Raw genomic sequence first — 27966 nt, forward strand, 5'->3', positions numbered from 1 at the left:
AGCCCCAATATACCCTAAAATAGGCTAAAAGTCACTTTAAAACATTTGATTTCTTCTAGATAGGAAAATTGTGCAAAAAAAATGTTGAAATTAGTTTTGGCCAAATTTCGTCATTTTCCGACCATTATGAACTGGTGGAATTTCGTATAACGCTCACTTTTTACATAAAATAAGAACTTTTAACGTAAAACCATTACAAATTTCTTCGAAACATGCTCCAATAATTGTTTTTTGATGAATTAATTGGATTACCGTGATTTATGGATATCAAAAACAACGTTTACCGAGTAAAAGTTTCTGTAACTCAAAAGAGCTTGAGAATGACCCGTGAAGATTTTTCTCGTTTTGACAAGCAGTGATAATCAGATTTCATAGAGGACCTTTGCAAAATAACGCAAAAAATAGTGTTTTACCAAAATGCTGAAGTCCAAGATATGTTTATAAACAGAATATATGTATTAAAATATTGAAAAACTCAAGTGTACAAAGTAGCCCCGCATGTCAAAAGAAGCCCCGCACGACGGTACTTAAATGTAATTAATTTCATTGCCATTTACACAATAAATCTTGATTTTTTCATTCTTAATTCCCTCAGTTCATATTTTTCCGTTTTAAATGTTTTTTTTTTGGGTGCCGACAATCGATTAAAAAAATTTTAATAAGTAGATAAAATAAATCAAATTTCTTCACTAATTATTAGCTTATGACTATAGGCTTCCTTTGGTATGCAAATATCTCCACTTTGTTCAATTCGGCGAAAGGTATGAATCAAGAAAAAAAGGGTACCGACAACCGATCACTTACCCCTACATTTGTTGAGTTTATTTGAAATCCGTATTGTCAATTTTATGAAACATCGAACAGAATTGATTATCTTTGTTCGGCCTATGTTTTCGTGAGTTGTGTGTTAAAACCAAGATCAATTTTCAAGTTACGAATAATGATCGAGTTTTTGTTACGATCTTCAGTAACTTTAAACCAGCGGGCTTGGTAGTCATATGGCTAATGCTTCTGCCTCATACGCAGGAGGTCGTTGGTTCATTCCACGGTCCGATCCATTCTCCTACTTTGTATCTTTCTCTATATTTCTCATGTTCTAGCAATCGCTAGAACTGGAAATGGACTTCCATACCGTTTCCATCTCATTTTCTATATCTTCAACTGGAATATTCTAACAGTAATCTGCTAAAATTGGAAATGAACTATAAAGTGCGTTTCCAAACATCCAATTAGAAACTCCATCAGTTGCTTTCTCCTATATATCACATTGGCAGCTCGTTAACCAAGACTGACCTCTGGCTCTCGAACCTAACCCAAAAATTCCAACAAATTCCGCATGAACTCGTGGCAAATGCAGAGGTATATTCGGCTTGCAGTGGGCGAATGATTGCATAATCATTTCCTCCCCCTTCCCTACATTGTCTTGCATTCTGACATGGTAGGCGTCAGTATGACCTAACAAATGAGATCACCAGTCAGGGTTACTGATTCCTACATAGCATCATCTTTCGCTTGAGATGGCGCTCAGTTATGAATACTACCGCTTTCGTTCGTATGTATTCGTCACACGTGAGAACACGATACGCAATGAATCAAACCATGAATTTTGGACTTCCCTTTTCATCCGTGCTTCTGCCAATCACTGAGTTACCAGTATCTGCTAATTGGAAGCAAATAGCACTCACCAGTTATTCGTATCCGCACGGATTCTTGGTTTGCGTATAAAGTGTTCATCGCATTCCTTGCTGATTGCATCACGAGCGATGGATCACCAAAACGCATCGCGAGTGATGATGATTGGGTATGATTGAAAGTTGTAGGGAGCGGTACACAGGATTCTCTTATGGTTATAAACCTAGAGGTTCTGCGTTAGCCTTCCGGAACATTTGAAGCGCGGGCATACGCGTTTTGTACATTTGTGCGTTAATTATTGTTATATTGCTTCAATCTTTAGATATAGACGCATTACAATCTTCAACAAAGTTATTTGAGAGATCTAATGCTTCTTGCTTAAGATGAGATTAGGGATGCATGCTACGACATAATGGGGTCGAGACTTATATAATTTAAAGAACTTATGTATTTTCTGAAGTTGCACGGATGGTCAAAACCGTGAAAACGTGATAGAAGCGAGATTAGTCTTGCATTCATCCGCTGGGCGACAATAGTCGGCAGTCAGCTTAGATATCTCGAAATCTGTCAAATGTAGAACGATTTGTAATTCGACCGTTAGTCGGAAATAATGTATTATGGTAATCACTCAGGTGAGAAATCCGTAAGATTAAGAAAGTTGTTCAGATGATAAGAAACATTGTGATGTTTTTTTTGTGTTAAAGCGATTGATGGCACTAGTGAATGAGAAATATTATATCAGTAGATATGTTTAATAAATCTGTTTTGGTGGTATGAATATTTGTGATGGAGGGTAGTTTAGTATGAAGTCCACTGCTTGGTAGCACGCGTGTGATTTTTTTTCAATTTCAATATTTGTGTTTTTTTTTTATAATTTTTTAAAACAAACTCACCTGACTCCGGAAATAAATATCATGGGAAAATTGGATTGAGGCATACCGGTGTCGGGGGTAACAATGGGTTTGGGGGTAAGAATGGGCCAGCGTCCTCACCTCCTCACCTAATAACACAGAGAACCGACATGGAGGCTAGGTAAAAAAAATGATTGTTGTTTATACTATTGATTGATTGCACATTAGGGTTCCTTTGTATGGGAAAAATTTGACTATCAAATTTCAACAACGGATAGTGTTCAAAGTTTCATCTCCTCAAAAAAGAGCAACAATAAGAAACAAGTCAAGGAGCAGTAACCCTACTGAAATAGAGGAGGTACTGCTAATTCGTATACAGAGGCAATAGTTATTGAAGTTTCAAATCGCATCTTTCATATAAAGCTTCAAAAAATCTAATAAATTGAAACATCATTGGATCTTGTTAAAATTTTGCTGAGTAGCTCATCATTCGATAGATTACCGTGAAACGATTGAAATTGGTAGAAACGATGTTCAGTTTTGTGTCGTGTACTTTCAATATTGGACGCTCATGACTTGTTTTTTTCACTCGTGGACATACAAAATCGCAATTTTAACTCAAAAGTGATTAAAAGTCAAATGGGACTAATATGTGAGTAGAGGCAGTACAGAAGTTTCGTTGAAAATTTATTTAGGATTTCTTTCTGAAATTTCTTCACACATGCTTTTGGATTCTTTTAAATAATTTAGTATTTATATTTAGTGAAACTTTAGAAAACTTATTGATGAATTGTTCTAGATATTTATTTGGGAATTTCTTGAAAATTACGAAAATTTCTTTAGAAAATCATTTGGAGATTTCTTTGGATATTTCTTTACGAATTCCTTTGAACATTCGGAATTCGTTCAGGAATTCTTCTGATAGACTCTGCTTAGCTCCGATTGGCAGTGATTTTAAAAATTGGCGTGTATAATCAAGTTTTAGAATAAACATTCACGTGCCCCATCACGGCACAGCTTAGCTCCGCCAGTGCCTATACACTTGCGACGCCAACTTATTGAATTTTAGATTAAACTTACTTCCATTATGATAATTCTTATCTGTTCTTACAATCCAAACAACTTTGTAGAAGTCGGTAACTTTCTAAAACCCACTGATTGCGAGATATCTAGGCCTACAGTGTAATGGAGATTTTCAACTTTCGTTCTGGATTTTTAAATCAATTTGTTTTGTGGATGTTGCCTCAATAAATTGTTCTGTGGCCGTTCCATACGCCTCAAAAAGAAGCGGGAATCATTTTGTTGAATGCAGGTTAATTTATTTCAGGATTAACAAGTTGATTAATCCTGCTAACCTACTAAACATTTCTTCCATTTTTCATCCGGATTTTTTTATCGATGAGATGCGTAGTTGGTGAGAACGGTTGATTTGTCCATACAAAGAAATTCATTTTACTTTAAATGTTGTGGCGCTATCTCTTTCAAACAGCACCACCTATTTAGTACAGGAAAATTAGATGAAGCACTCCGGGCCTTATTTTAGAAACCTAAGATTTCCGTTTGGTGCCAACATATCGAAAATCTATTGGAATGTGATTTTTTTGCGATCATGTTCAAATTTTGGGTATTGCTTTACCCCTATTCATAATTTCTTTAATGTATTAGAATATTTAAATTCTTTGAACAGTGCTAATCAAATAAACCAACGTGGTAGGATGACGGACACTCTGTTTTTGTTCGTAATAAGAAATGCGAAATATGCTAAGCCGTGTTTGCCAGTATTAAATATATCCGAATAACAATCTCAATAGAATACAATAGCAGTATTTTGTCTTTTAACAGTAACAGTAATTAATCAAGCAAAGAATAATCTGTTAGGTTATTTGAAAACGTTCCGATTACCTATTAGATTTTTCTTAGCGAAGATTTTTGCAGCGAAATAATGGTTTCTAATTGTTGTAGTACATAGCTTTTATCCCAATATGCACAAAAATATATGAAATAACGTACAATTTGTCATGCTATTAGTAATCGAGCGAGCAGCGATATCATTTGAATATCGCTCCCCAATCCTAGGTAGGTATATTTTTCTCCGTCCGCTTCCCTTGCTGTGCGTTTCAATCTTTGCCGACGCATTGCGATGATTCAATTTCTCTATCACCATCACCACTCATCGCCAATCATCATCGCACCCGATCGCAAATCTCCAAATTCTGCTGGAGATAAATCGAGGCCGATGCAAAAGAAGTGAGAACAGTACGAAACTTGTGCACACACCGGAGTCACTCACCACATGGTGATGAATCAAAACCGAAGCTAAAGCAGTACGAATAATACGAAACATATTCATACAGGATTCACGCGTCAGCTTTGGGAAGATACATTTTGTGCGGTTCATTCGGGATGCATCATTTATCGTTCTTTTCCGATTCCTTTCGCAAAATATGAGTGAATGCGAGATACTTGATGCGATTACCAGTAACCCTGTCACCAGTACTTGTATATTGAAGATGTGAGCTAGTCCCAAGCAAACATCTGTTGGTTCCCTGTGCAAGAACAGCTGATCTGGTCATAATGGAGTAGCAACTTCTTCTTCTTCTTCTTTTTGGCATTACATCCCTACACTGGGACAGAGCCGCCTCGCTGCTTAGTGTTCACTTAAGCACTTCCACAGTTATTAACTGCGAGGTTTCTAAGCCATGTTACCATTTTTGCATTCGTATATCATGAGGCTAACACGATGATACTTTTATGCCCAGGGAAGTCGAGACAATTTCCAATCCGAAAATTACCTAGACCGGCACCGGGAATCGAACCCAGTCACCCTCAGCATGGTCTTGCTTTGTAGCCGCCTGTCTTACCGCACGGCTAAGGAGGGCCCCTAAGGAGTAGCAACTACGAGTAGTCAATCAAGCTCAAGCTCAAACGATCTTCAGTAACTTTAAACTATTCTCAGTCACTTTTTTTATTAACGGAAAAAGCAGTACAGGGTCGGAACTAGAGGCCACAAATTAAATAAACAATAATAGAAAAATATTCTCAGAACTTGTTTAGTGGAATATGTCTTTTTGTTAGAACACGGGTTAATAACAAATAATTGACTATATTCCATTCAATTCCACCACCGTATAACTCTTCAAATACGTATTTCATATCACTGTTGAGCTGCACACAGCCTAGTTGAGGGGATCTTCTGGGTTAGTTCGACTAGGGTTTTTTCTTGTAAATATTTTCCAGTAACCCTTACTTCCTAACACATCAAATCCTACTGATAGCTACACTTACTGTAAAACTTTCCCCTAAAACTCGACTACGTTAGTCAACCATCTTCAAACTTGTCACGATCAAAAAGGACACCATAACCCACCAATCAACTGGCCTCCACTCCTCATAGAAAGTTTTACTTGCTGTGGAACAGCTTAAATTCTTACCGCATCGTTCGATAAATTCTTTACTTCCAATTCAATTTCCATTTGTTTGCTAACGTTCCTCCATATTTTGGCTCAACGTCTAGTCGTTTTCCAGAGACCAAATGCCAAACCAACCAACCAGTTGCAGCTCGGAACGTTGAAACAAAATAATGCGAAAAAGATCTCTCCTACCACGAATCGGAACCGGAAATCTACTTTTCCGAATCTTACTTCCGTTGCAGTTTGCCTTTGGCGGAGGAGAAGAACTCCTCAATCGCCAACTGGCAAAAGATTGCTGCTGCAACTGATTGGGCCGCGTCAGGAAGAGAGAGAGAGCTGCACACAAAGGAGCAAGTTTTTTGCGAACAATTTTCGACAATTGAGTTGGGTGAAAGTTTAAATAGTTGCATCGAAATTGGAATCACTTCAGGAGAAAATACAGTGCGGGTAATTTGGTAAGTTAATGGTTGGGTTGATTGGTGTGTGTGCTGAAATTTCTTAGTTCATAAATTTAGTTTTAAGTATGAAAAATGTGATTTGTGAAGATATCTGAATCAGAATGGAAGTTTCATGAATAAATGGAAGACAGCGTTGTTTTCATTTGAAAATATGAAAATAAAATTAGATGTGTGAAATAAAACAATTAAGTAAAATTCGAGGTTTTCTAAATAAGAAGTGATAGTCAAATTGTAAAATTATTATTAATACGAAAAAAAAATAACTACAATAGTTGAATTTCTTAGACAGTTCGTAATTATTAAGGGAGTATCTCCGGTTGTGGGCCTAGTTGCGTCTAGTTTCAAATCAATATTATGGAGTGATATAAACCAAAGGAAAGCTGCAGACCTCAGCTAAATTTTCAATAGAAAACAATGGGACAGGATTACCCGTCCAATGCAACTTTATGAAAACAAATCGGATCAAGATAAGTGCCTATAAGATGAGTGAGTTTTATTTTGCGCACATACATACACACACGCACACACACATACAGACAGACAACATCTCAAAGGTCGATTTATATATAACACAATGAGTTTCTGGGCCTTCTACCACAAAATCGTCTTGGAAGTGAATATATAGCCTTTTTGTTGCACCTTGGTGTAGGAGAAAGGCAAAAACCTTATTAATCCACCTAGCGGTGATGATATATTTCTTGTGCATTATAAAATGCATCGAGTACTTTACAGAGGTCAAAATTGCACAAATATAAAGCAATTAATGGTTTTGACTATCATATAGACTTCCAAAACATTTGGAATAATTCTTACTATTCTTTAAACTTCTAAATTCTTGAAATAATTCATTATAAGCAACAGACGATGAAAATCATTAGTTGATTTCTTTAGACCGCATTGTGCTCTTGTGCGGTTGTCTGTTCTCTTTGCTGAAGGTTTTTTTTAATACTACCCGAAGCCATTTTAATTTCCACAACGCTATTTTTACCTACCGATCCCGTTACGATCTTTGCTTGGACCCGTGCCTTCGTTTTACGTTGGACCCGCTTGCGGAAATAAAATTCCGACAAGCGGTGGTAATCCTACAGGGACACCGTTCAGGGAAAAACCTCTTAAAAGGTCACGTCTCCACGCTCACCAATGAGCATTAATAAAAACATCTACTTCCTTCTAAGAAACAAGGTCTCACGACCGTCCTGCAGAAGCGCGGAAGAAAAGGAAGCTAGAGATTTCAAATATTCCTCCTAACTCTATCATTAAAAATAATCCTTCTCCGAACTGAGCAGTGAGCCAAAAATAGAAACATTATTTTGCCAAAACTCCTTATGGGCCTTTTACAAATTACGTAACGCAGTAGGGAAGGGAGGGTTGGGCTAGACGTTACAATCCTTACAAATAAATTAAACCTTCCATACAAAAAGTGTTACGAGGAAGAGAGTGGGGGTTCGAAATCCTCAAATTTGGCATTACATAATTTGTGGAAGAACTCTTGATAGTTGGGTATGCAACTAGTTGAAATGGCTGTAGTAATAAGCTGTAAGCGCAATAGTCTGCCGGTAATATCTATCGATACCCTATCATAAAACATCCTTCTTATTAACTTCTCAACGCATTCTCCCTTCCCACAAGCGCCTACAATAAATGTGACAAATTGACAACGAAAACATACACATTGCATTCATATTTATGCAGGTAGGTACCTTGTTGACAGACACCTCCGAGGAAAAGCAAAATGCTTTTCGATAATTTTTCCGCTTCATAATTGCAGTTCGCGGAACCGCTTTGACGCGCATCCTGCATGGCACCGACGACATCAACGCGATTGTCGCTGCCTTTGCCGCCCTTGTCGGCGAATGGATGCTGGAAAAAGTGCACTCTTTGTTGCAGGATTCCGCCAGCGCCGGTTTCCGCTGCAGCAGCCGTTTTGATGTTGGCGCTTTCGCTACTGTTATTTGCACATGCCGCTGTCTGAGCTTGCCATAGCTGTTGACGTTGCCGACTGAAAAGATGCCTCCGGCTCAGTGTTTTCCGCCGTTGAAGATTGCACTTCTCAAGACTTCGAAAGCGACGGTGGCGTTGCTGCTGATGATGATGGCGAGGATCATCGTTGTTACTTTTATTTGTGTCATTAAAAAGAACATTTTCCTTTGTGCCATCGCGATAGTGCTGCAGATGTTGTGACTCGGAAAGCCGCCTTCCGATACTGCCATTGCCATTGAGATGAAAACTATCTCCGTAATAACTTTCGTCATCCTCAATTTTCAAAGATCCAAACTTGTTAGTGTGTATCGAACTTTTTCCTCTGCGAACAAAGCCTACGGGTTGGAAAACGGATAAAACAGAGCAGTGAGCGGTTGAAATTCAGAGTGGTTAAAACCTTAAACTATTATTATTAAACTAATACTAAGGACACACCTGTGGTACTTGTACCATGGTACAAGAGAACAAGAAAATTATTCTAAGCCTATCTTTAATAAAGACAATAATTGGTATGGTATTCATTTCAAGATTCTTGTACCATGGTACTTGTACCACCAGTGTGTCATTAGTATGAAACAGTGATTAAAAAGTTTTTCTCGAAATATAGTCATTTGTATTTTATGCAGTTAGATATATTTTGTTATTTTGTATTCATTCTATTGAACTTACTTTTTGCATCTTCAAGCTGCACTAGCTTGTAAATGCTAATTTTATATCAGTCGTTCATTTATTTGCATTTCTCTTTGCTATGTAATTAATTACATATAGCCTTTACTTATACGTAGTATACGAGCCGGGCTTGCCAGATAAGATACAGTCATTACTACTATTTAATTTATTACTGTGAACATGTAATAGAGAATATTGAATTCAACGTTGTAACAAGTTCAACAAGTTCTATCTGCTTAACCCTTATGCGGCCAACAAAAAAACACACGTGGATGGCCGACAGGGTACCCGTGTTCCCATAAATTGATATTCTCATAACTTTAACAATTTTCAACCGATTTGGATAATTTTGACAGTTTTGGAAACAGAAACTCATATACTTTTTGCCCATTGTCAAGGTTTACAGCTTATGCCCATGGTTATCCAAGAAATCTTTGAAGTAAGGCTTAAGAGTCTACACGCGTAACCAAAGGCCATTCAACCAGTTTCAAATATGCTACAAGCCCTTTGCGCTTCTTAGAATTGAAGGTGTTCACAGTATATGCTTCGGGTAATGCAAAAATCCCTGAAATGAGGTCTTAGTCATCCGAGAAATCTCTGGAGTAAAGCCTAAAGATCTACTCGCGTAACCAAAGGCCTATAATGCAAATTCAAATACGGTACATGCTCTTTGTGGTACTTAGCATAGAATGCGTTCCAGTATATGTTCCGAGTCATCCAAGAAATCTCTGGAAAAGGCCTTAAGATCTACACGCGTAACCAAAGATCTTTCAGATTTTTTCAAAAGTGTTACATGCTCTTTGTGGTACATAGAATAGATTGCGTCCATTGCATAGGTTCATGGTCATCCAAGCAAACCCTGGAATAGGCCTTTAAATCTACATGAGTACCCAGAGATCTTTTGGCTTGTTTCAAAACTGGTACATGCTCTTTGTGGTACTTAGAATAGAATACGTCCATTGCATTCCAAGAAAATACCAGAATAGACCTCATGATCTTCACACGTAACCAGATACCTTTCGGATTGTTTCAAAAGTGGGATATGCCCTTTGTGGTACATAGAATATACCGCTTTCATTGCATATGTTCATGGGTATCCCAGAGAACACTTGAACAATCCTCAAGAACTTCACGCGTAACCAGAGTTCTTTCGGTCTATTTGAATAGTTATGCATGCCCTTTATGGTACGTATAATAGAATGCACCCATTTCAAATGTTCATGGTCATCCAAGAAAACCCTTGAGTAAGGCATTAGGATCTACACCAGAGATATATCAGCCTGTTTTAAATTTGGTACATGCCTTTGGGGTTCATGAATAAAATGCGTTCATGGCATATGCTAATGGTCATCCTAGAAATTTATGGAGTAAGACCTCTAGGCTTACACGAATATCTAGAGGGTCTTTAAGGTCACTCCTTGCGCCGCCTCCGTAGCGATTGGAGTGCTCCCGAAAACGCGAGCACTTTGAAACTTGGATTCCGTGAGGAGTGTCCTTAATCTAATTTTAATATGGTACATGATCTTTGCGATATTAGCTCGTTTTTTCCCTCACGTTCTCGGCGTGAAGTTGTATCGTTCCAATTTATTTACATTTTGCATTTCCAAAGAATAGACAACTTCATATTAGTGATATGAATGAAGTTTGTATACTACCTGGAACCAACAACAACAAGACAACAATAACTACTTGGAATGCTAATATATCAAGATGAGGTTTCACATCTAATAGGATCCTCCAGCCTCATACGCAGGAGGTCGTGGGTTCACTCCCAGGTCCGTTCCATTATCCTACTTTGTATCTTTCTCTATATTTCTCATGTTCTAGCAATCGCTAGCACTGGAAATGGACTTCCATACCGTTTCCATTACTATTCCTATACCTTCAACTTCAGTATTCTAACAGTAATCTGCTAGAACTGGAAATGAACTGTATAGCTCGTTTCCTACATCCAATTAGAAATTCCATAAATTTCGTTCTCCTATCTATCACATTGGCAGCTCGTTAACCAGGACGGACTTCTGCCTCTCGAACCTAATCCAAAAATTCCAACAAATTCCGCATGAAATCGTGGCAAGTGCAGAGGTATATTCGGCTTGCAGTGGGCGAGTGATAACTTAACCGCTAAACTTCAAACCGACATTGCATTGCGCTGCACATTTAGATGCACTTTTATTGCATCTGACATCGATTGACAACCGTTTAACGCCTAGAGTGCGTTGCAGTTATCAAACGGCATTCGATAACTGAAAAGTAAACTTTTTGCAGTTATCGAACGGCTACTGTACTAGAAATGCGCACATTCACTCAGATGAGGTTGACCCGATTTTGTCACTCCCAGATTTTCCCAAGTAACATTTTTAGATTTATGATTTACTGCGAGAGTATTTGAATCCTACAACAATAAAACCATAGTCAAGGCATTTTATTCTTCATCGCTTACACCACAACCTCTTGAAGAGTAGTATCTGCCTAGTTGGCCCACTCTTGAAATGGTTTTGAAGGGTAAATGCAAGACGGGTTTCAAAATCGGAATATGACTGAACACGAATACGAATCAGGCACCAAAAACCTTTCGTAATATATTTGTAAACCATTATAAAAGCCAGTTGGCACCATTTAAAACCCTTTTCAAGCCATTTAATCTTGATCCCTGCGGAGATCTCTAGATCTAGCTTTATACAAACATTCATATGAAATAATAAAATACGTTCAGTCCCAACAAAATAAATTAAAGTTCATTGTACATGAAACCATGAAATGCCATAATCAAATATTGAAATGAAATATTTATAATCATCGAAAAAAATATTCGAAGCAGATTTGATGTGTGGTGCTTCAATTTTTGGTGCCAAATGAGATTTATTGCGTCATATGGTGCGGAACTCCGATATAACTGATGCACTCTCAGTAAACCCCATTTTAAAAAATATTTTTCGAAAAATAAATTTATGTTAAATTTGCACTTATCTGTTTACAAAAACAAAAATCTGGTAATTGCATATTATTAATTTGTTTTATTATTTGCAGCTGATTTGTTTATAAAATGTCATATAAAATCATAAATGTAATGCAGTACTAATAGATATTTCATTTCAAATTCTCTCCTAATCTGTAGTGAAAAAAATATGGCGATGGCATCCGAGATGATTTTTCGCCATCTATTTATTCACATTGTTTTGCTTCGATGAAATCAACCATAAAATCATAATTTTAGATAGGGCATTTACGAAGGTTCGAATGACTGTTACAAATGCTGAATGGTCATTTTTCGACATATATGGTGATCACAACTAGAGTAAATTTGACAGTTCAAGTTTACCAAACAAAAAAAAAACAGAAGGCATGGACAGAAGTTACGGGTAAAGAATTCAAATTGATCATTGATGCACGTAAGTAAAACATGAAGTACTCCACTAGTGGTGACGGTACTATCAGTCGGACACATAAATTAATGTTTTGGTGCCACCGTTAATGGAAAAAGTGTATTTTTTATAGTGGCTGGAGCGGGTTTACGCACCGAGTTTTGATTTTTTTTTCTCAGAGCTGCAGAGTTTGGATTTTATAAGACTCGTTATGTAGCAAGCACAAATGCCAATTGATCTGATGTAAAGCTGAAAGTAACTTTTATAGTTACAAAACGAGTTTAAGAAGTATTTCATCATGACAAATAAAACAAACACTAAACAGTTTTAATGATACTTCCCAGACAGGTTTAATCAAGGCAAGGGCTGCTCTAATAAATTCATATTTAAAACTTCATAGTATTCGGAATTTATAACCTGCCCCAAAAGTTTTTGGCAACAGCTTGAAGATGGATCATAATTCATGCGTGTGAAATGCTTTGTCAAAACTGGAGAGCAAGCCAATTGCCATAATAAAACCACAATAAATAACATCGAATGCCAAAGAGCTGTATGAATGTTACTTGGGTTTGTCTACCTCGGATTTTGCCTAACCCGATTTTATCACGTTTTCGACCCAATTTGCCGCAAACAATAAAGATTTTCAATAAATAACTTTCACTGCCTGTAGCTTATTATAAATCATTTATGAGTACCTGTTAATAAGTTTGTAAGTCTCTTCGGCAAAAAAATACGGATTCCATTCACATACTTTGCCTTGCCATCATTACGGAGCCCACGACAATGAAAACAACTAATTAAAATTCAAACATATACCAAGATGGGGTCATAAAACTTGTTTATTCTTCGATAACTGCATCCAAACGGAAATTGATCTAAGGAACTTCGGTGGGATTTGATCCCACGAAACCAGTACGCTAGACAAGTGTTTTCCCTACTAAGCTATCTCCGCAGCTTAGCGGGTACTGATGAAACCTAATTCACAGCACCGGGCATGTAGCCGAACTCTCGCAATACATTCTCAGAACTAACTCTCTCATATATGTTTTTGTACAATGCCAACCAAGTAGGATGAGTATTCAGTATCATCTGGCTCCTGCACACTTGCTTCATCACTCGATGAAGTAGGGTTGTGTGAGATTGTGCCAGTTGGTCGTCAGATCCCAACCCGACCACATAAGCGAAGAGAGATCTCCTTTCGAGTTCAGTGCATTCAAAGTTAATTGCCTATGTTCCGGGTGTTGAGCCACCCGGAGTGGAAATTAATTACTATGTCTGAAACTCGATTATGCATATGCCAACATGTGATAGATTAAATTCGGAAAAGGTATTGGAGGAAAACCGCTACCTTCCATCCCTCCCAGTTATTCTTCAATAACTGCATCCGTTACGGGGGTTGATCCACCGACCTTGGCTCTATGGAGTTCGTAGACTACCTGGAGCCCACGACAACAACAAGAACTACATGGAATACAAACATATTCCAAGAAGGGGTCACACAACTTGTTTATTATTCAATAACTGCCTCCATTACGGAGGTTGATCCACAGACCTTGAATCTATGGAGTTCGTAGATTTCCTGGAGCCCACGACAACAAGAACTACTTGGAATACAAACATATACCAAGAAGGGGTCACAAAACTTGTTTATTCTTCAATAACTGCCTCAATTACGAAGATTGATCCACAGACCTTGACTCTATGGAGTTCGTAGACTACCTGGAACCAATGACAACAAGAACTACTTAGAATACAAACAAATATCATGAAGGCGTCACACAACTTGTTTATTCTTCAATAACTGCCTCCGTTACCAAGGTCGAACCCCATACCTTGACTCTATGGAGTTCGTAGACTACCTGGAGTCCTCGACAACAACAAGAACTACTTGGAATACACGTATACCAAGAAGGGGTCACGCAACTTGTTTATTCTCCGATAACTGCCTCCATTACGGAGATTGATCCGAAGATCTTGACTGTATGGAGTTTGTAGACTACCTGGAACTCACGACAACAACAAGAACTACATGCAATACAAACATATGCCAAGAAGGGGTCACAAAACATGTTTATTCTTCAATAACTGCCTCCATTACAGAGGTTGATCCACCGACCTTGAATCTATGAAGTTCGTAGACTACCTAGAGCCCACGACAACAACCAGAACTACTTGGAATACAAACATATGCCAAGAAGGGGTCACCCAACTTGTTTATTCTTCGATAACTGCCTCCATTACGGAGATTGATTCGAAGACCTTGACTGTATGGAGTTCGTAGACTACCTGGAACTCACGACAACAACAAAAACTACTTGGAATACAAACATATGCCAAGTAGGGGTCATGTCACTTGTTTATTCTCCGATAACTGCTTCCATCACGGAGATTGATTCGAAGACCTTGACTGTATGGAGTTCGTAGACTACCTGGAACTCACGACAACAACAAGAACTACATTAAAAACAGATATATATATCAAGAAGGGGTCACACAACTTGTTTATTCTTCATTGTCTGCCTCCATTACGGAGGTTGATCCACAGACCTTGAATTTATGGAGTTTGTAGACTACCTGGAACAAATGACAACAACAAGAATTACTTGGAATACAAACAAATATCAAGAAGGGGTCACACAACTTGTTTATTCTTCAATAAATGCCTCCCTTATTGAGGTTGATCCACAGATCTTGACTCTATGGAGTTCGTAGACTACCTGGAGCCCACGATAACAACAAGAACTACTTAGAATACAAACATATACCAAAAAAGGGTCACGCAACTTGTTTATTCTTCGTTAACTGCCTCCATTACGGAGATTGATACGAAGACCTTGACTGTATGGAGTTCGTAGACCACCTGGAATCAATGACAGCAACAAGAACTACTTGGAATGCAAATGACCCGGAACTTATAATGTGAAAGCATTATATGCTAAGCACCATAAAGAGCATGTACCGTTTTTGAATTTACACGATAGACCTTTGGTTACGTTAGCAGACCATAAGATCTTATTCCAGGGATTTTTTGGATGACTTAGGCCTTACTCCAGGGGTTTTTGGAGACCCAGAATATATACTGTGAACACCGACTATTCTAAGATGCGCAATAAGCATGTAATATATTTGAAACTGATTGATAGTCCTTCGGTTACGTGTGTAGACTCTTAAGCCTTATTTCAAAGATTTCTTGTATAAACATGGACAAAAGCTTTAAACCACAGACAAACAACATAGCACATTGAACATTTACTCATCAACTACATCGTCGTTGAAACACTAACGACATCTGTTGATTTCAGTTAGTTGGGCAAATAACGAACCAGGTGGCGGTAGTGAGCAAATGTCAAACTTGAGCAAATCCGATACGCACGCCACGAGCGATCGATCGGCCAACTAATGATTATTTGAATCGACCAGTAAATCAGTGAACGATGGAAATTTGACGAGTGTTATGTCTGTTTGTCTGTGTTTAAACCTTGACAATGGGCAAAAAGTATATGAGTTTCTGTTTCCAAAACTGTCAGAATTATCCAAATCGGTTGAAAATTGTTGAAGTTAAGAGAATATCAATTTATGGGAACACGGGTACCCTGTCGGCCATCCACGTGGTAAAAAAAAACAGATGCCCCTCCCCACGTCCCTCCTCACTGTATCAACGTGATTTTCTCACAGATGCTACATTTTATGGAGTTCTTAGATGTCACCGAGTTTCAGCTTTCAGCTATGAAAATTCATTGAAATATCACCACTTGAATTTGAAAAAGGAACACGGGTACCCCGTCGGCCGCATAAGGGTTAATACTGGGCAGAAATAAAACAGAAACTGATTAATTTTCATTTCGACCGCACAATACAGGTATAACAGCCTAAATGTCTTCTCCAGTGGTGATGATGCCTTTCTCGATTCTTATTCGGGGCTGATTTGTGATTTGGGCACAACTTATTTTGTAAACAAATATTGGAACATGAATTCCTGCTAAAGCAGGCATTTCCTGGGAAAAAACACGACATGTACCCGACAGAATAAACTTTCCTCTATCAGATAAGGGAATTACGGAATCCATAACACAATGTTTGTTCACAAAATATGTTACACCCAAGTCGCAAATCGGTCCCGATTCCATCGAAAGACAAAGAAACTGTTAACTTCTGAAATCTAACGACGGTTCTCAATTTTGAAATTTCCGTCACACACCCTGTATCCAAGTGTTCCTTTTAGAGACGTAGTTTACATCAAAAAGAATATGAAAAGAATGCGAAGTTTTTGTGCACTTGTGCCAATGTGTTTCTCAACGTGTCTTTGGAATGCAAAGTCGCGATTTGTTGGCATACAAAACGGTTGCACTGTGTGAAACGGCAATCGGGTAAGTGCAAACCGAATGAAATTGCTTTTCGAAAGTTTTCTGAAGTCATAATCATATTTCAGTTATAGTTTCCTATAACAAAGCTTGGCAACAATTCGAAAGCAATTTCATGCATTGCGATTTTAGCAATTTAACATCGTCATGTGTTTCGCCCCAAGTAGTGTGTCAAGTGTTTGCTATTTATTATCTTTGAACAGCAGTCATGTTCTACGAAGTTATAGCCTTTTCTATATCAAGAAGGAACACTATGCATCAATGCTCGTCAATAAATGCAGCTTTCCCATCAACGCCGGAGGCCCACTAGCTCTGCTGCATCATCCAGGAAAGTGTACACAGTACTGCCTTGGCATCATTATTCTTCCCGCATAGCGAAAGTGCTGATGTAACGAGACTTTTTTTTGTGTAGACCAGCCTGTTTTGTTGGCGGACTCAGGCTGCACCCACTTCGAAGCCAGCTGCTGCGCCAATCGGGCCGGCGATGCAGCGTCCTGCTATGCATCATCGCCATTGCCGCCGATCGATGTCGTCATTAATGTCGGAAAGTTTTGATTTATTTCCTCTGCCACTATATGGATCGAATTCCAGAAGCAAGCAAAATGCTTTCAACATATTTTTCTATTTTTTATGATTTTTTGACATATTCATTGAATGTTTTGATAAGATTACGGCAAAGTGGCTCTACGCTTTATTAAAAATCCTGATGTTGCTATTACTTTATTCAAACAATTACAATTATATAAGCTTTATAACTGATTAAATTTACTTAGGTATATCTGATATCTTCTTTTTGACCAAAAATCATAATTAGCATCAGTGTTGAAAATTGTCATTGGCATTTTCGCCTTTCGCATATTTTTGTATAATTTTCTGATATTTTTTTTTTAAGCTAACTATCAACGAATTTGTAGCGGAAATATTTTAGGTAATAACAAAACGACAAAAGGTCGATTAGATAAAAGTTCGAAAGACAAAAGGTCGAAAGGACAATCAACCGAAAGGGACAGAAGTAGAAAGGAAGGAAGGAAGATGAAAGATGAGAAAGAAGAAAGAAGAAGGAAAAAGAAGAGGGAAGAAACAAAAAGATGAAGGAAATAGGAAGTAGGAATAATGGGCCCAGGAATATCTTGATGCCTGTGTACAGCGTAATACAGACTTCCCCATCACCAATCAGGTCACTATTTGCGGTAATGCGAAAATATAGATCTGCAGAATTTTACGAATTGCCCAAGCCGTTGTATTTGCCGAAGTGGTCGGCAGGCAGAATTAAGAACTCGACCGCACATGTCGCTCTCGGACCGCACATGTTGAGTGCATTGCCCAATTTCTTCGAAATGAAGCTACAAATCGATGCTGAATCGAGCAGTTCCCTAGCAGAGTGCTCCTTGTCGTTCTAGTCTACAACAAGAAGAGTAACCGTTTCCAGTAGTTCGGTGGATTAGTACAACTTAACAAACTAAATTGGTTCCCTGGTCAGGAAAAGACATAACTGTTCAAAGTGGCTTAATTTTGTTGCCGAATTTCATCTATGTCAGGAAATTCATACGATTTTCCGTATTTTGACATAAAAATATGAAAAACGATTTTTTTTTTGTGCCAGTACTGCACGAGACCGAAGTTTTACTTTCTTATTTCAAGAGTTGTCCGTATTTATCATGTCTCCATGCAAAAGGGCAAAATAGATTATATATATCTTTTCTTTTTTTAAGAACAACCCCGTGATACTATTTCTTACTATCACATGCAAATTATGTTTGGATTGAGCATCGGCACTATATATATAATTCAATCTATGGTAAATATAGAAACTAGGATAGTTCTCGCGCAGAAAGGTATTTGTAAATGTACACCCGATTCTGTTTTTACATGGATTTTTTTTATACGGCCGTGTAAAAAAAATCCCATACAAAATTTTTGCAAAGTTGCTTTTTTACACGGATTTTCAAATTTTTAACTGAAAACTTTTTTTACACGGAACGCATCCCCCGTGTAAAAAAAAATCGGGTGTATTTAAAAATGCGCATGAAAAATATAAATGGCAAGGATTTTTGTTTGGGCCACACGAAAGAAAATCGTGAAGATTAACTTCCCGGTTTGATTCGTTTGATTCGAGAAAAATTTCCAGCCGAACTTGGTTTAGACCATTCAAATATTGGTGTACGAGGAGTATATATAGAGATTAAAAAAAGATTCCTCCAGCGTTAAGTCGGGAACAGCAGTGCTGTCGGAAGAAATAGACATCGAGGAAGACATCATTGAAATAGCGAAAAAAGCAAATTTGCAATATGAAACGCAAGTTGGGGAAGGGTCGTTTGGCCGAAACCCATTTGGCCGAATGCCACTAGGCCGAACAACCATTAGTCCTAAACCCTTTTAGTCGAAAGGGTCGTTTGGCCGAACGGGTCATTTGGCCGAAATGGTAATTTGGCCGAACGAGTCATTTGGCCGAACGGGTCGTATGGCCGAGCGAGTCATTTGTCCGAAAAGGGTCATTTGGCCGAAATGGTCATTTGGCCAAAAGGGTCGTTTGGCCGAAAGGGTCATTTGACCAAAAAGGGTCATCAGGCCGAAAGGGTCATTTGACCGAAAGGGTCATTTGGCCGAAAGGGTCATTTGGTCGAAAGGGTCATGTGCACTATGGGGATTTAGGCGGACTTTAATAGGAAAATCCACTTTCACCAATATTTTTTTCACATTTTTTTTTTTCAAAAGATAAGAAAAGGTAAAAACGCGGTTTTCCTCTTTAAAATCTTGCTGCACTTTATACCAGGTTTTGAAAGGTTTTTTCTGATACGACGCCGAGGTTTATATATAGCATTTATAAGATAATTGAAAGAGCATTCATATCGTTAACGAAAATCGTGATATAATAAAGGAAAAAAAATAAACACCCAACTTAATTCACCGAGTGGTGATACTGCCTTTCTCGCATTTAGCCAAGACACCAACCTTATATGGCGCTTATATAGTTCGATTCCATTTTCTTAATAACTTTTAAGCGCAATGGTCCATCGTTATAAAATTCAACAGTGATCAACAAGGCTTTGTCTCCTGTCGAATGCAACTTGTTGCGAGAAAATCGGTTAAAAATTACTATATAAAAAAGTGGCTAATGTTTTTCGGTTTTCGTGTGCACACACACACACACACACACACACACACACACACACACACACACACACACACACACACACACACACACACACACACACACACACACACACACACACACACACACACACACACACACACACACACACACACACACACACACACACACACATACACACGGACAGACAGACATTTGTTCAGCTCAGGTGGGAGCTCGGGACTTGTTCCCGAGCGCCAATGAAAAACCACCAATCGGCGTTTCTCTCGGGAGATGACCGGGCCCTGGTACCAGTTCACTGGCTCCCAGCCAGCCCAAGCGGAATCTGCCTAGGGGACGTGGCGGAGGTTTGACAGTGGGCTCTGTTGAATCTCTACAAAAAACCACATGTCTACAAGCAGCTCTGTACAAGCGACCCGTGCCGCTTCCAAAGCACTTCAGCCCCATCAACAGGAGTGCCAACCGGCACATTAGGATCGATACCAGTAAGGTCCTAATTACGATATACTGGTCACGGCTTACGACAACGGACAGAATCTGGATAGTGGATTGGAAACGATGACATTGGGCTGACGGCCGTGCTGTTCTACTCCGTGAGTAAGGAAGGGTGACACCGGCTTGAAATGGCGAGTGGGCCGACAGTACGGCCGCCTCCGTCCCGGTAAAAACTAGCAGTCCTCCGAATACGTTCAATACTCGTCCACCAAGTTTCTTGGTGAGTACTAGGCTCGGTTGAGATTTTCCCGATTGCGCGATCGGCTCTGAACACGGCCATATAAGTGCGTCCGTGTCAACCCTCGCATGGACCTCACTGCTTGCAAAGATAATCCATGGATCATAAGCGACTACGTACGACGGGTGGAGATAACGGTTTGGAGGGGGGACCCTATAGAATGAATAATTCAACAAATCACGCAGAAGCAGATGCAGGAGCGGCGAACCCGTTCGCCAGTAGTGGGTTGGTGAGATCACCGCCGTCAGTGGCAGTAGTGCTACAGCAACAACAGCGGCAGAAGCAGGAGCAAAAGGAGCAGAAGAAGCAGGAACAACTGCAGGAGCAACGGCCAGGGCAGAGTGAGTTGGACAAGCCCCCACAAAAGCCGAAAATAGTGGCCGCGAAGAGATTGGTGGAGGAACTTCACAATTTCGTGGATGGGAGGAACAACGTCCATAAGGAGATTAAGGACATGGTTCACAGGATCCGTAAGGCGTTATTATCGGCAGTGAACGAATTCGATACAGCAACGCTGAGGGCCGATGTAGCGGAGCGCGCATTGGCACAAACTAAGGCACATGCTGTTGCAGTTCCGCCGGAACAGGGAGGTATCGGGACATTTCCGTTATATCCTAAGAAGCAGCGGAAAGAGAAACTGCCCGGGGTGGAGAGTATACCAGCGTTCATGACTCGGATGAAGGGCAAGAACCTCACCGGGAGATGGCAGGCCAGGCGGATTCAAGAGGCAGACACTGGCGGACGCTGTCGCCGTCGAAGGGACAGACGCTACTCCACAGGGAGAAGGATGGAGTATGGTAGTAGGTCAGAAGGAAAGGAGATAGAAAGAGCTGAAGCGAAAAGAGGCAAGGATGGAGCAGAACGGGAAAGAAAAGCCTCGTAGAAAGACGCCGAAGGGGGAAGCTGTGCTAGTAAAGGCTAACGACGCTACGACGTATGCAGCGCTTCTCAAAAAAGTTAGAGAAGATCCTGAGTTGAGGGACTTGGGCGAAAACGTGATAAGGACCAGGCGCACACAAACCGGAGAGATGCTCTTCGAGTTGAAGAAGGACCCTGCGGTTCACAGCTCGGTTATGCAGGAGCGCATTGCGAAATCATTGGGCTCAGAGGTGGAGGTCAAAGCCTTAACTCCAGAGGTGGTGATTTTGTGCAGAGACCTAGACGAGATCACGTCGGAAGAAGAGCTGCGGGTAGCACTACAGGCGCAGTGCAATATAGGCGAGGTACAAATGTCGATCCGGATTAGAAAGGCGTACGGAGGCACACAGACAGCGATGATTCGTCTGCCAGTAACCGCTGCTCATAAGGCACTGGAAGTAGGCAAACTGACGGTTGGATGGTCGAAATGCCCATTGAAAGCCGCCCCAGAAGTGAGCAAATCTATGGAGAGATGCTTCAAGTGTTTGGGCTTTGGACACCGAGCAGGAGCTTGTAAAGGTCCAGACAGATCTAACATGTGCTGGAAATGTGGGAAACGGGTCATCTTGCGAGAGACTGCACGCAAAGACCGAAGTGTATGCTTTGCACTTCAGAGGACGGAAATGACCATCAGACGGGTGGCTACAAATGCCCAGCCTACAAGAGGGCGATCGCAGGCCAGCAGTAATGCAGATAATTCAGATTAATCTGAATCATTGTGAAACCGCACAACAACTGTTATGGCAGTCTACAGCAGAAACGATGTGCGATGTCGCGATAATTGCAGAGCCGTATCGAGTTCCCCTGATAACGGTAACTGGGTGACAGACAGAACGGGTTTGGCTGCGATACAAGTCATGGGCAAATTCCTATTCAAGAAGTGGTGGAGAGTTCGTGCGAAGGCTTCGTGATTGCCAGAATTAACGGCGTCTTCATATGCAGCTGCTATGCACCTCCAAGGTGGACCGTGGATCAGTTTAGCCAGATATTGGATCTGTTAACCGATAAGCTGATCGGACGAAGGCCGGTAGTCATAGGAGGTGACTTCAATGCCTGGGCCGTGGAATGGGGCAGTCGAGTGACCAACACAAGAGGATATATCCTGCAGGAAGCTCTAGCGAAGCTAGATGTACGATTGTGTAATGAAGGCTCGGTGAGCACGTTTCGGAGAGATGGGAGGAGTCTATCATCGACATCACATTCTGCAGTCCTTCGTTGATGGCAAGTATGGACTGGAGAGTTAGCGAGGAGTACACCCACAGCGACCACCAGGCGATTCGCTACCGTATTGGCCAACGAAATCCTGGTGCAACACGAAGAAGGATATCCAGTGATCGGAGGTGGAAAACGAAAGCCTTTAACAAAGACCTATTCGTTGAAGCACTTCGACCGGACAGCAGTACTGAGATCATTGATGCGGCCGAGCTAACAAGAATGATGGTAAGGGCTTGCGACGCTACGATGCCACGAAAACTAGAACCGAGAAGCAATCGGCGTCCAGCTTACTGGTGGAACGATAGGCTCAGTACGCTACGCGCTGCTTGCCTCAAAGCTCGGAGGCGGGCACAGAGAGCAAGGACGGAACCAGAGAAAGAGGAACGCAAAGCGGTGTTCCGGGAAGCTAGGACCGCATTTAAACGGGCTATCCAGCTCAGCAAGTCAGACTGCTACAAGGAGCTGTGCCGAGAAGCAGACGCCAACCCCTGGGGGGACGCGTATCGGGTCGTGATGGCGAAGATCAAAGGCCCATCGACGCCAGCTGAAATGTGCCCGGACAAGTTGAAGGCAATTGTGGAGGGTCTTTTCCCGAAACATGAGCCGACCATGTGGCCGCCAACACCGTACGACGAAGAAGGAGAAGCAAACCCCTTAGATCGACAAGTGTCCAATAGTGAGCTTGCGGAAGCGACTAAACGCCTGAAAGCGAAGAAAGCCCCGGGTCCGGATGGAATACCGAACGTTGCGTTAAAAGCTGCGATCCTGGCATATCCGGACATGTTCAGGAAGGCGCTGCAAAAGTGCCTGGACGAAGGCAATTTTCCAGAAATGTGGAAGATCCAGAAGCTGGTGTTGCTGCCTAAGCCAGGAAAGTCACCCGGCAATCCGGCCGCGTACAGGCCTATATGCCTATTAGACACGCTCAGGGAAGCTCCTTGAGAGAATCATCCTCAATAGGCTGACGAAATGTACAGAGGGAGAACGCGGGTTGTCGAATATGCAGTTCGGATTCCGTAGAGCAGTTTCGACGGTGGATGCCATTCGAACAGTGCTCGAAAGTGCTGAGAAGGCGTCCAAGCAGAAGAGACGAGGAGATCGGTACTGCGCAGTGGTCACGATAGACGTGAAGAACGCGTTCAACAGCGCCAGCTTTGAAGCCATCGCGACGGCGCTACACAGAATGCGGGTCCCCAACTATCTGTGCAATATCCTGAAAAGTTATTTTCAGGGTAGAGTTCTGACGTACGATACGAACGAAGGACATAAATCGATGCGCGTTACAGCGGGTGTTCCCCAGGGCTCCATACTTGGTCCAACTCTTTGGAACGGGATGTACGACGGAGTGTTGACTTTGCAGCTACCCAGGAAAGTGAAAATCGTGGGTTTTGCGGACGACGTGTCACTAGCGGTGATGGGCGAGACTCTTGAAGAAGTGGAGGTGTTGGTGATGGAGACGATAGCCATGATCGAGCGCTGGATGAGCGGTGTTAAGCTGCAGATAGCTCACCACAAAACGGAGGTGCTATTAGTCAGCAACTGCAAAGCGATCCAGCGGATGGAGATCGTCGTCGGAGGCCATGCGATTACTTCGAAGCGATCACTGAAGCACTTGGGAGTGATGATCGACGATCGGCTAAATTTCAACAGCCACGTTGACTACGCCTGTGAAAAGTCGGCGAAGGCAATGAACGCAATAGCGAGGATCATGCCAAACGTAGGCGGTCCAAGAAGCAGCACGAGGCGTCTGCTAGCTAGTGTCTCGTCATCGATACTGCGATATGGGGTTCCTGCTTGGGGTAATGCACTGCAAACCAAGCGGAACCGGGAAAAGCTGAAAAGTGTGTTCCGGCTGATGGCCATTCGAGTCGCGAGCGCATATAGAACGATATCGTCAGAGGCTGTATGCGTTATTGCTGGGATGCAACCCATCTGCATCACCCTGGAGGAAGACATCGAGTGTTATCGGCGAAGAGACACCAGAAACGTAAGGAAGGAGGTGAGAATCCGATCGATGGCGAGATGGCAACAAGAGTGGGACAGTACGGAGAAAGGGAGGTGGACCCACCGGCTCATCCCAAACCTGTCGGTGTGGATGAACAGAAAGCATGGTGAAGTGAACTTTCACCTGACGCAGTTTCTGTCGGGTCACGGATGCTTCCGGAAGTACTTACATCGGTTTGGACATACTAATTCACCGTTATGTCCAGAGTGCGAGAATGTCAAAGAGACTCCAGAACACGTGGTATTCGATTGCCCAAGGTTTGCGGAAGTACGTAGAGGAATGCCTGCACTAAGGGCGGACAACATCGCAGAGCGAATGTGTCACGAAGAAGGCACGTGGAATGTGGTCAGCAGAGTCGTGACGCAAATACTGTCAGAACTGCAGCGTAGATGGAGAAGTGACCAGCGAATAAGCGTAGTCTCGGGGGGAAAGTCCAGTGTGAGTCCAGTGAGCAGTGTTTGGTCTCAAGTCGTCGGGGCGCCAGCGAACCGGAAGTCTTCTGCCAACCGGAATCGTTGGACCGACCTCGGCACTCGAATTGCCAACCTGCTGAAGAAAGAAGAAGGAAGTGCTTCGGGTATGTAGGGCACCGCCAGTGCGGACGTCACCCACCACCGGAACTGTCGGACCACCTCTGCAACCCGAAGACGAAGACGGCGCAATGCGCGAAAGCGTCCCCTGCGATAGCCGCCGGTAGTCGGGGCACCATCAGTGCGGAAGTTTCCTTCACCGGAACTGGTGGACCACCCTCGACGCCGGGAGGAGCCAGGAGGATTGGAGTCAGGAAGTTCGGTGCATGACCGTCGAGGGATCGAGACTACGTTGCAGTGGAGCAGTGGATTAGCCAGCCAGTCGGCGAACTAGCCTAAGCTAGGGGCCGGAATTTTAGAAGAAGTGCATGAGCACAGCCCCCCCCGAAGTAGTCGCAGCATCCCGTGGTCCCGGGGGGATCGAGGCAAGGAAGATAAGGGACCCGGTTTATCCGGGAGGCACATTTTTAGCAGGTCGGGAGGAGCCCATCCCTGTTCGCCTTCGAGCATAGTGTGGATGCTCGAGGTGTCTGTCGCGCAGATTTTTGATGGCCTTTAACCCTTGTAAAAAAAAAAAAAAAAAAAAGACAGACATTTGTTCAGTTCGACGAGCTGAGTCGATTGGTATATAACATCATGGGTCTCCGAGACTTCTATAAAAAGTTCGATTTTGGAGTGAAATGATAGCCTTTCGGTACGACTTTGTTGTACGAGAAAGGCAAAAATCAAAATACGGAGAAAAAACTGAAAACTAGATGTATTTATAATTTTAAAAGTCAGCCACTTTTTTCCCCGCATTTCCCCGCGGAGATGTTTGATTGGGGTCATATTTGGGGTGTAAACTTTCAAATTCCCACGGAAAATCTTGCGCAAATTCGCGCCATTTTGAGAAAACGCGATTAGAAAAAAAACGATTGTGCTCCAAAATTTGTCTGTTTTTCCTTAGTGTGCATCATTGCAACACAAATTTCAATATTCTATTATAATAAAATATATTCCCTATTTGTTCTTGAAATTTTGTGAATAAAAATTTGATGTCGTTTGGAAATGTATACAGGTCGGACTCGATTATCCGGAGGCTCGATTATCCGGAGTAATATTTTTACCCATGTTACAAAAATAGAAATATTTATTATCAGTGTGTATCCGTAACGTATCTCATATATGCAAGACACCTAGTAATGCTAGTGCCTTTCTCGCTTTCCTAAGGGACTGTTCACAAATTACGTTACGCTTTGGGGGGAGGGAGGAAGTCAGAACAAGCGTTACGGTCCGTACAAAAGTTAAACCTTCCATAAAAAAGGGTTGCGAGAGGGAGAGTCCGGTATCAAAATTATCAAATTCAGCGTTACGAATTTTGTGGAAGAACCCTAAGGGAACGGAAATCTAGAACATTCATAAAAATGGCCAATTTATGAATTTCAATTCAAAGCACAGATATTTTTTTAAGCATTCGTATGCACATTCTGAGTACAGCATTGACATTGTGACTCGTGCTACCAAATGGTCCTCCCGAATATCTGGTATGGGTTCGTTCACAAATTACGTAACGCTAAATTTGACGATTCCATCGTTTCGTAATTTGTGAACAGCCTCAATATTTATATGAAAAATGTTTATTTCGCAAACGGTAGTCCATGTATAGATTCAAACACTGGAACTGGTGTACGCATAGTAACAACAAAAAATCCTTGTGTTTAGGAAACATCCATTAATTACGTAACGCTTAGAGGGAGAGGGGGGGTTCCCTGAAGTGTGACAATCCATACATTTTTTTAGATACCTCATACTAAAATTGTGTCATAGGGGGTGGGGGATTCAAAATGGCATTTTGTGCGTTACGTAATTAATGGATCTTCCCTTAATTTTATTTATTTATTTATTTATTTATCATCAGACTAAGGCCGGAGTGGCCTGTGCTGCACATAAAAGACTTCTCCATTCAGCTCGGTCCATGGCTGCACTTCGCCAACCACGCAGTCTGCGGAGGGTCCGCAAGTCGTCCTCCACCTGATCGATCCACCTTGCCCGCTGTGCACCTCGCCTTCTTGTTCCCGTCGGATCGTTGTCGAGAACCATTTTCACCGGATTACTGTCCGACATTCTGGCTACGTGCCCGGCCCACCGCAGTCTTCCGATTTTCGCGGTGTGAACGATGGATGGTTCTCCCAACAGCTGATGCAACTCGTGGTTCATTCGCCTCCTCCACGTACCGTCCGCCATCTGCACTCCACCATAGATGGTACGCAACACTTTCCTTTCGAAAACTCCCAGTGCGCGTTGGTCCTCCACGAGCATCGTCCAGGTCTCGTGTCCGTAGAGAACTACCGGTCTTATAAGCGTTTTGTAGATAGTCAGTTTGGTACGACGGCGAACTCTATTCGATCGGAGCGTCTTGCGGAGTCCAAAGTACGTACGATTTCCAGCCACTATGCGTCTCTGAATTTCTCTGCTGGTATCGTTATCGGCGGTCACCAGTGAGCCCAAGTACACGAATTCTTCGACCACCTCGATTTCGTCACCACCGATAGAAACTCGTGGTGGGTGGCTCACATTGACCTCTCTTGAGCCTCTTCCTATCATGTACTTCGTCTTCGACGTGTTGATGACTAGTCCAATCCGTTTAGCTTCGCTTTTCAGTCTGATGTAGGCTTCCTCCATCCTCTCAAAGTTACGTGCCATGATATCAATGTCGTCGGCGAAACCAAATAACTGGATGGACTTCGT

At 41.6% G+C, this 27966-nt stretch overlaps 1 protein-coding gene across 1 annotated transcript in view; it reads right to left on the bottom strand.

Annotated features, from left to right (window-relative positions):
* The window catches only part of LOC134209359 (uncharacterized), a 137730-nt gene that overhangs the window by 51065 nt on the left and 58699 nt on the right, over positions 1–27966 (bottom strand). Inside the window, exon 7 of the mRNA XM_062685346.1 lies at positions 8052–8666. Coding sequence (XP_062541330.1) covers positions 8052–8666 — 615 coding nt within the window. The remainder of the gene's footprint in view (positions 1–8051; positions 8667–27966) is intronic.

The sequence above is a fragment of the Armigeres subalbatus genome, chromosome 2 (genome assembly GCF_024139115.2).
Source record: "Armigeres subalbatus isolate Guangzhou_Male chromosome 2, GZ_Asu_2, whole genome shotgun sequence".
NCBI classification, from domain to species: Eukaryota; Metazoa; Arthropoda; class Insecta; order Diptera; family Culicidae; genus Armigeres; species Armigeres subalbatus.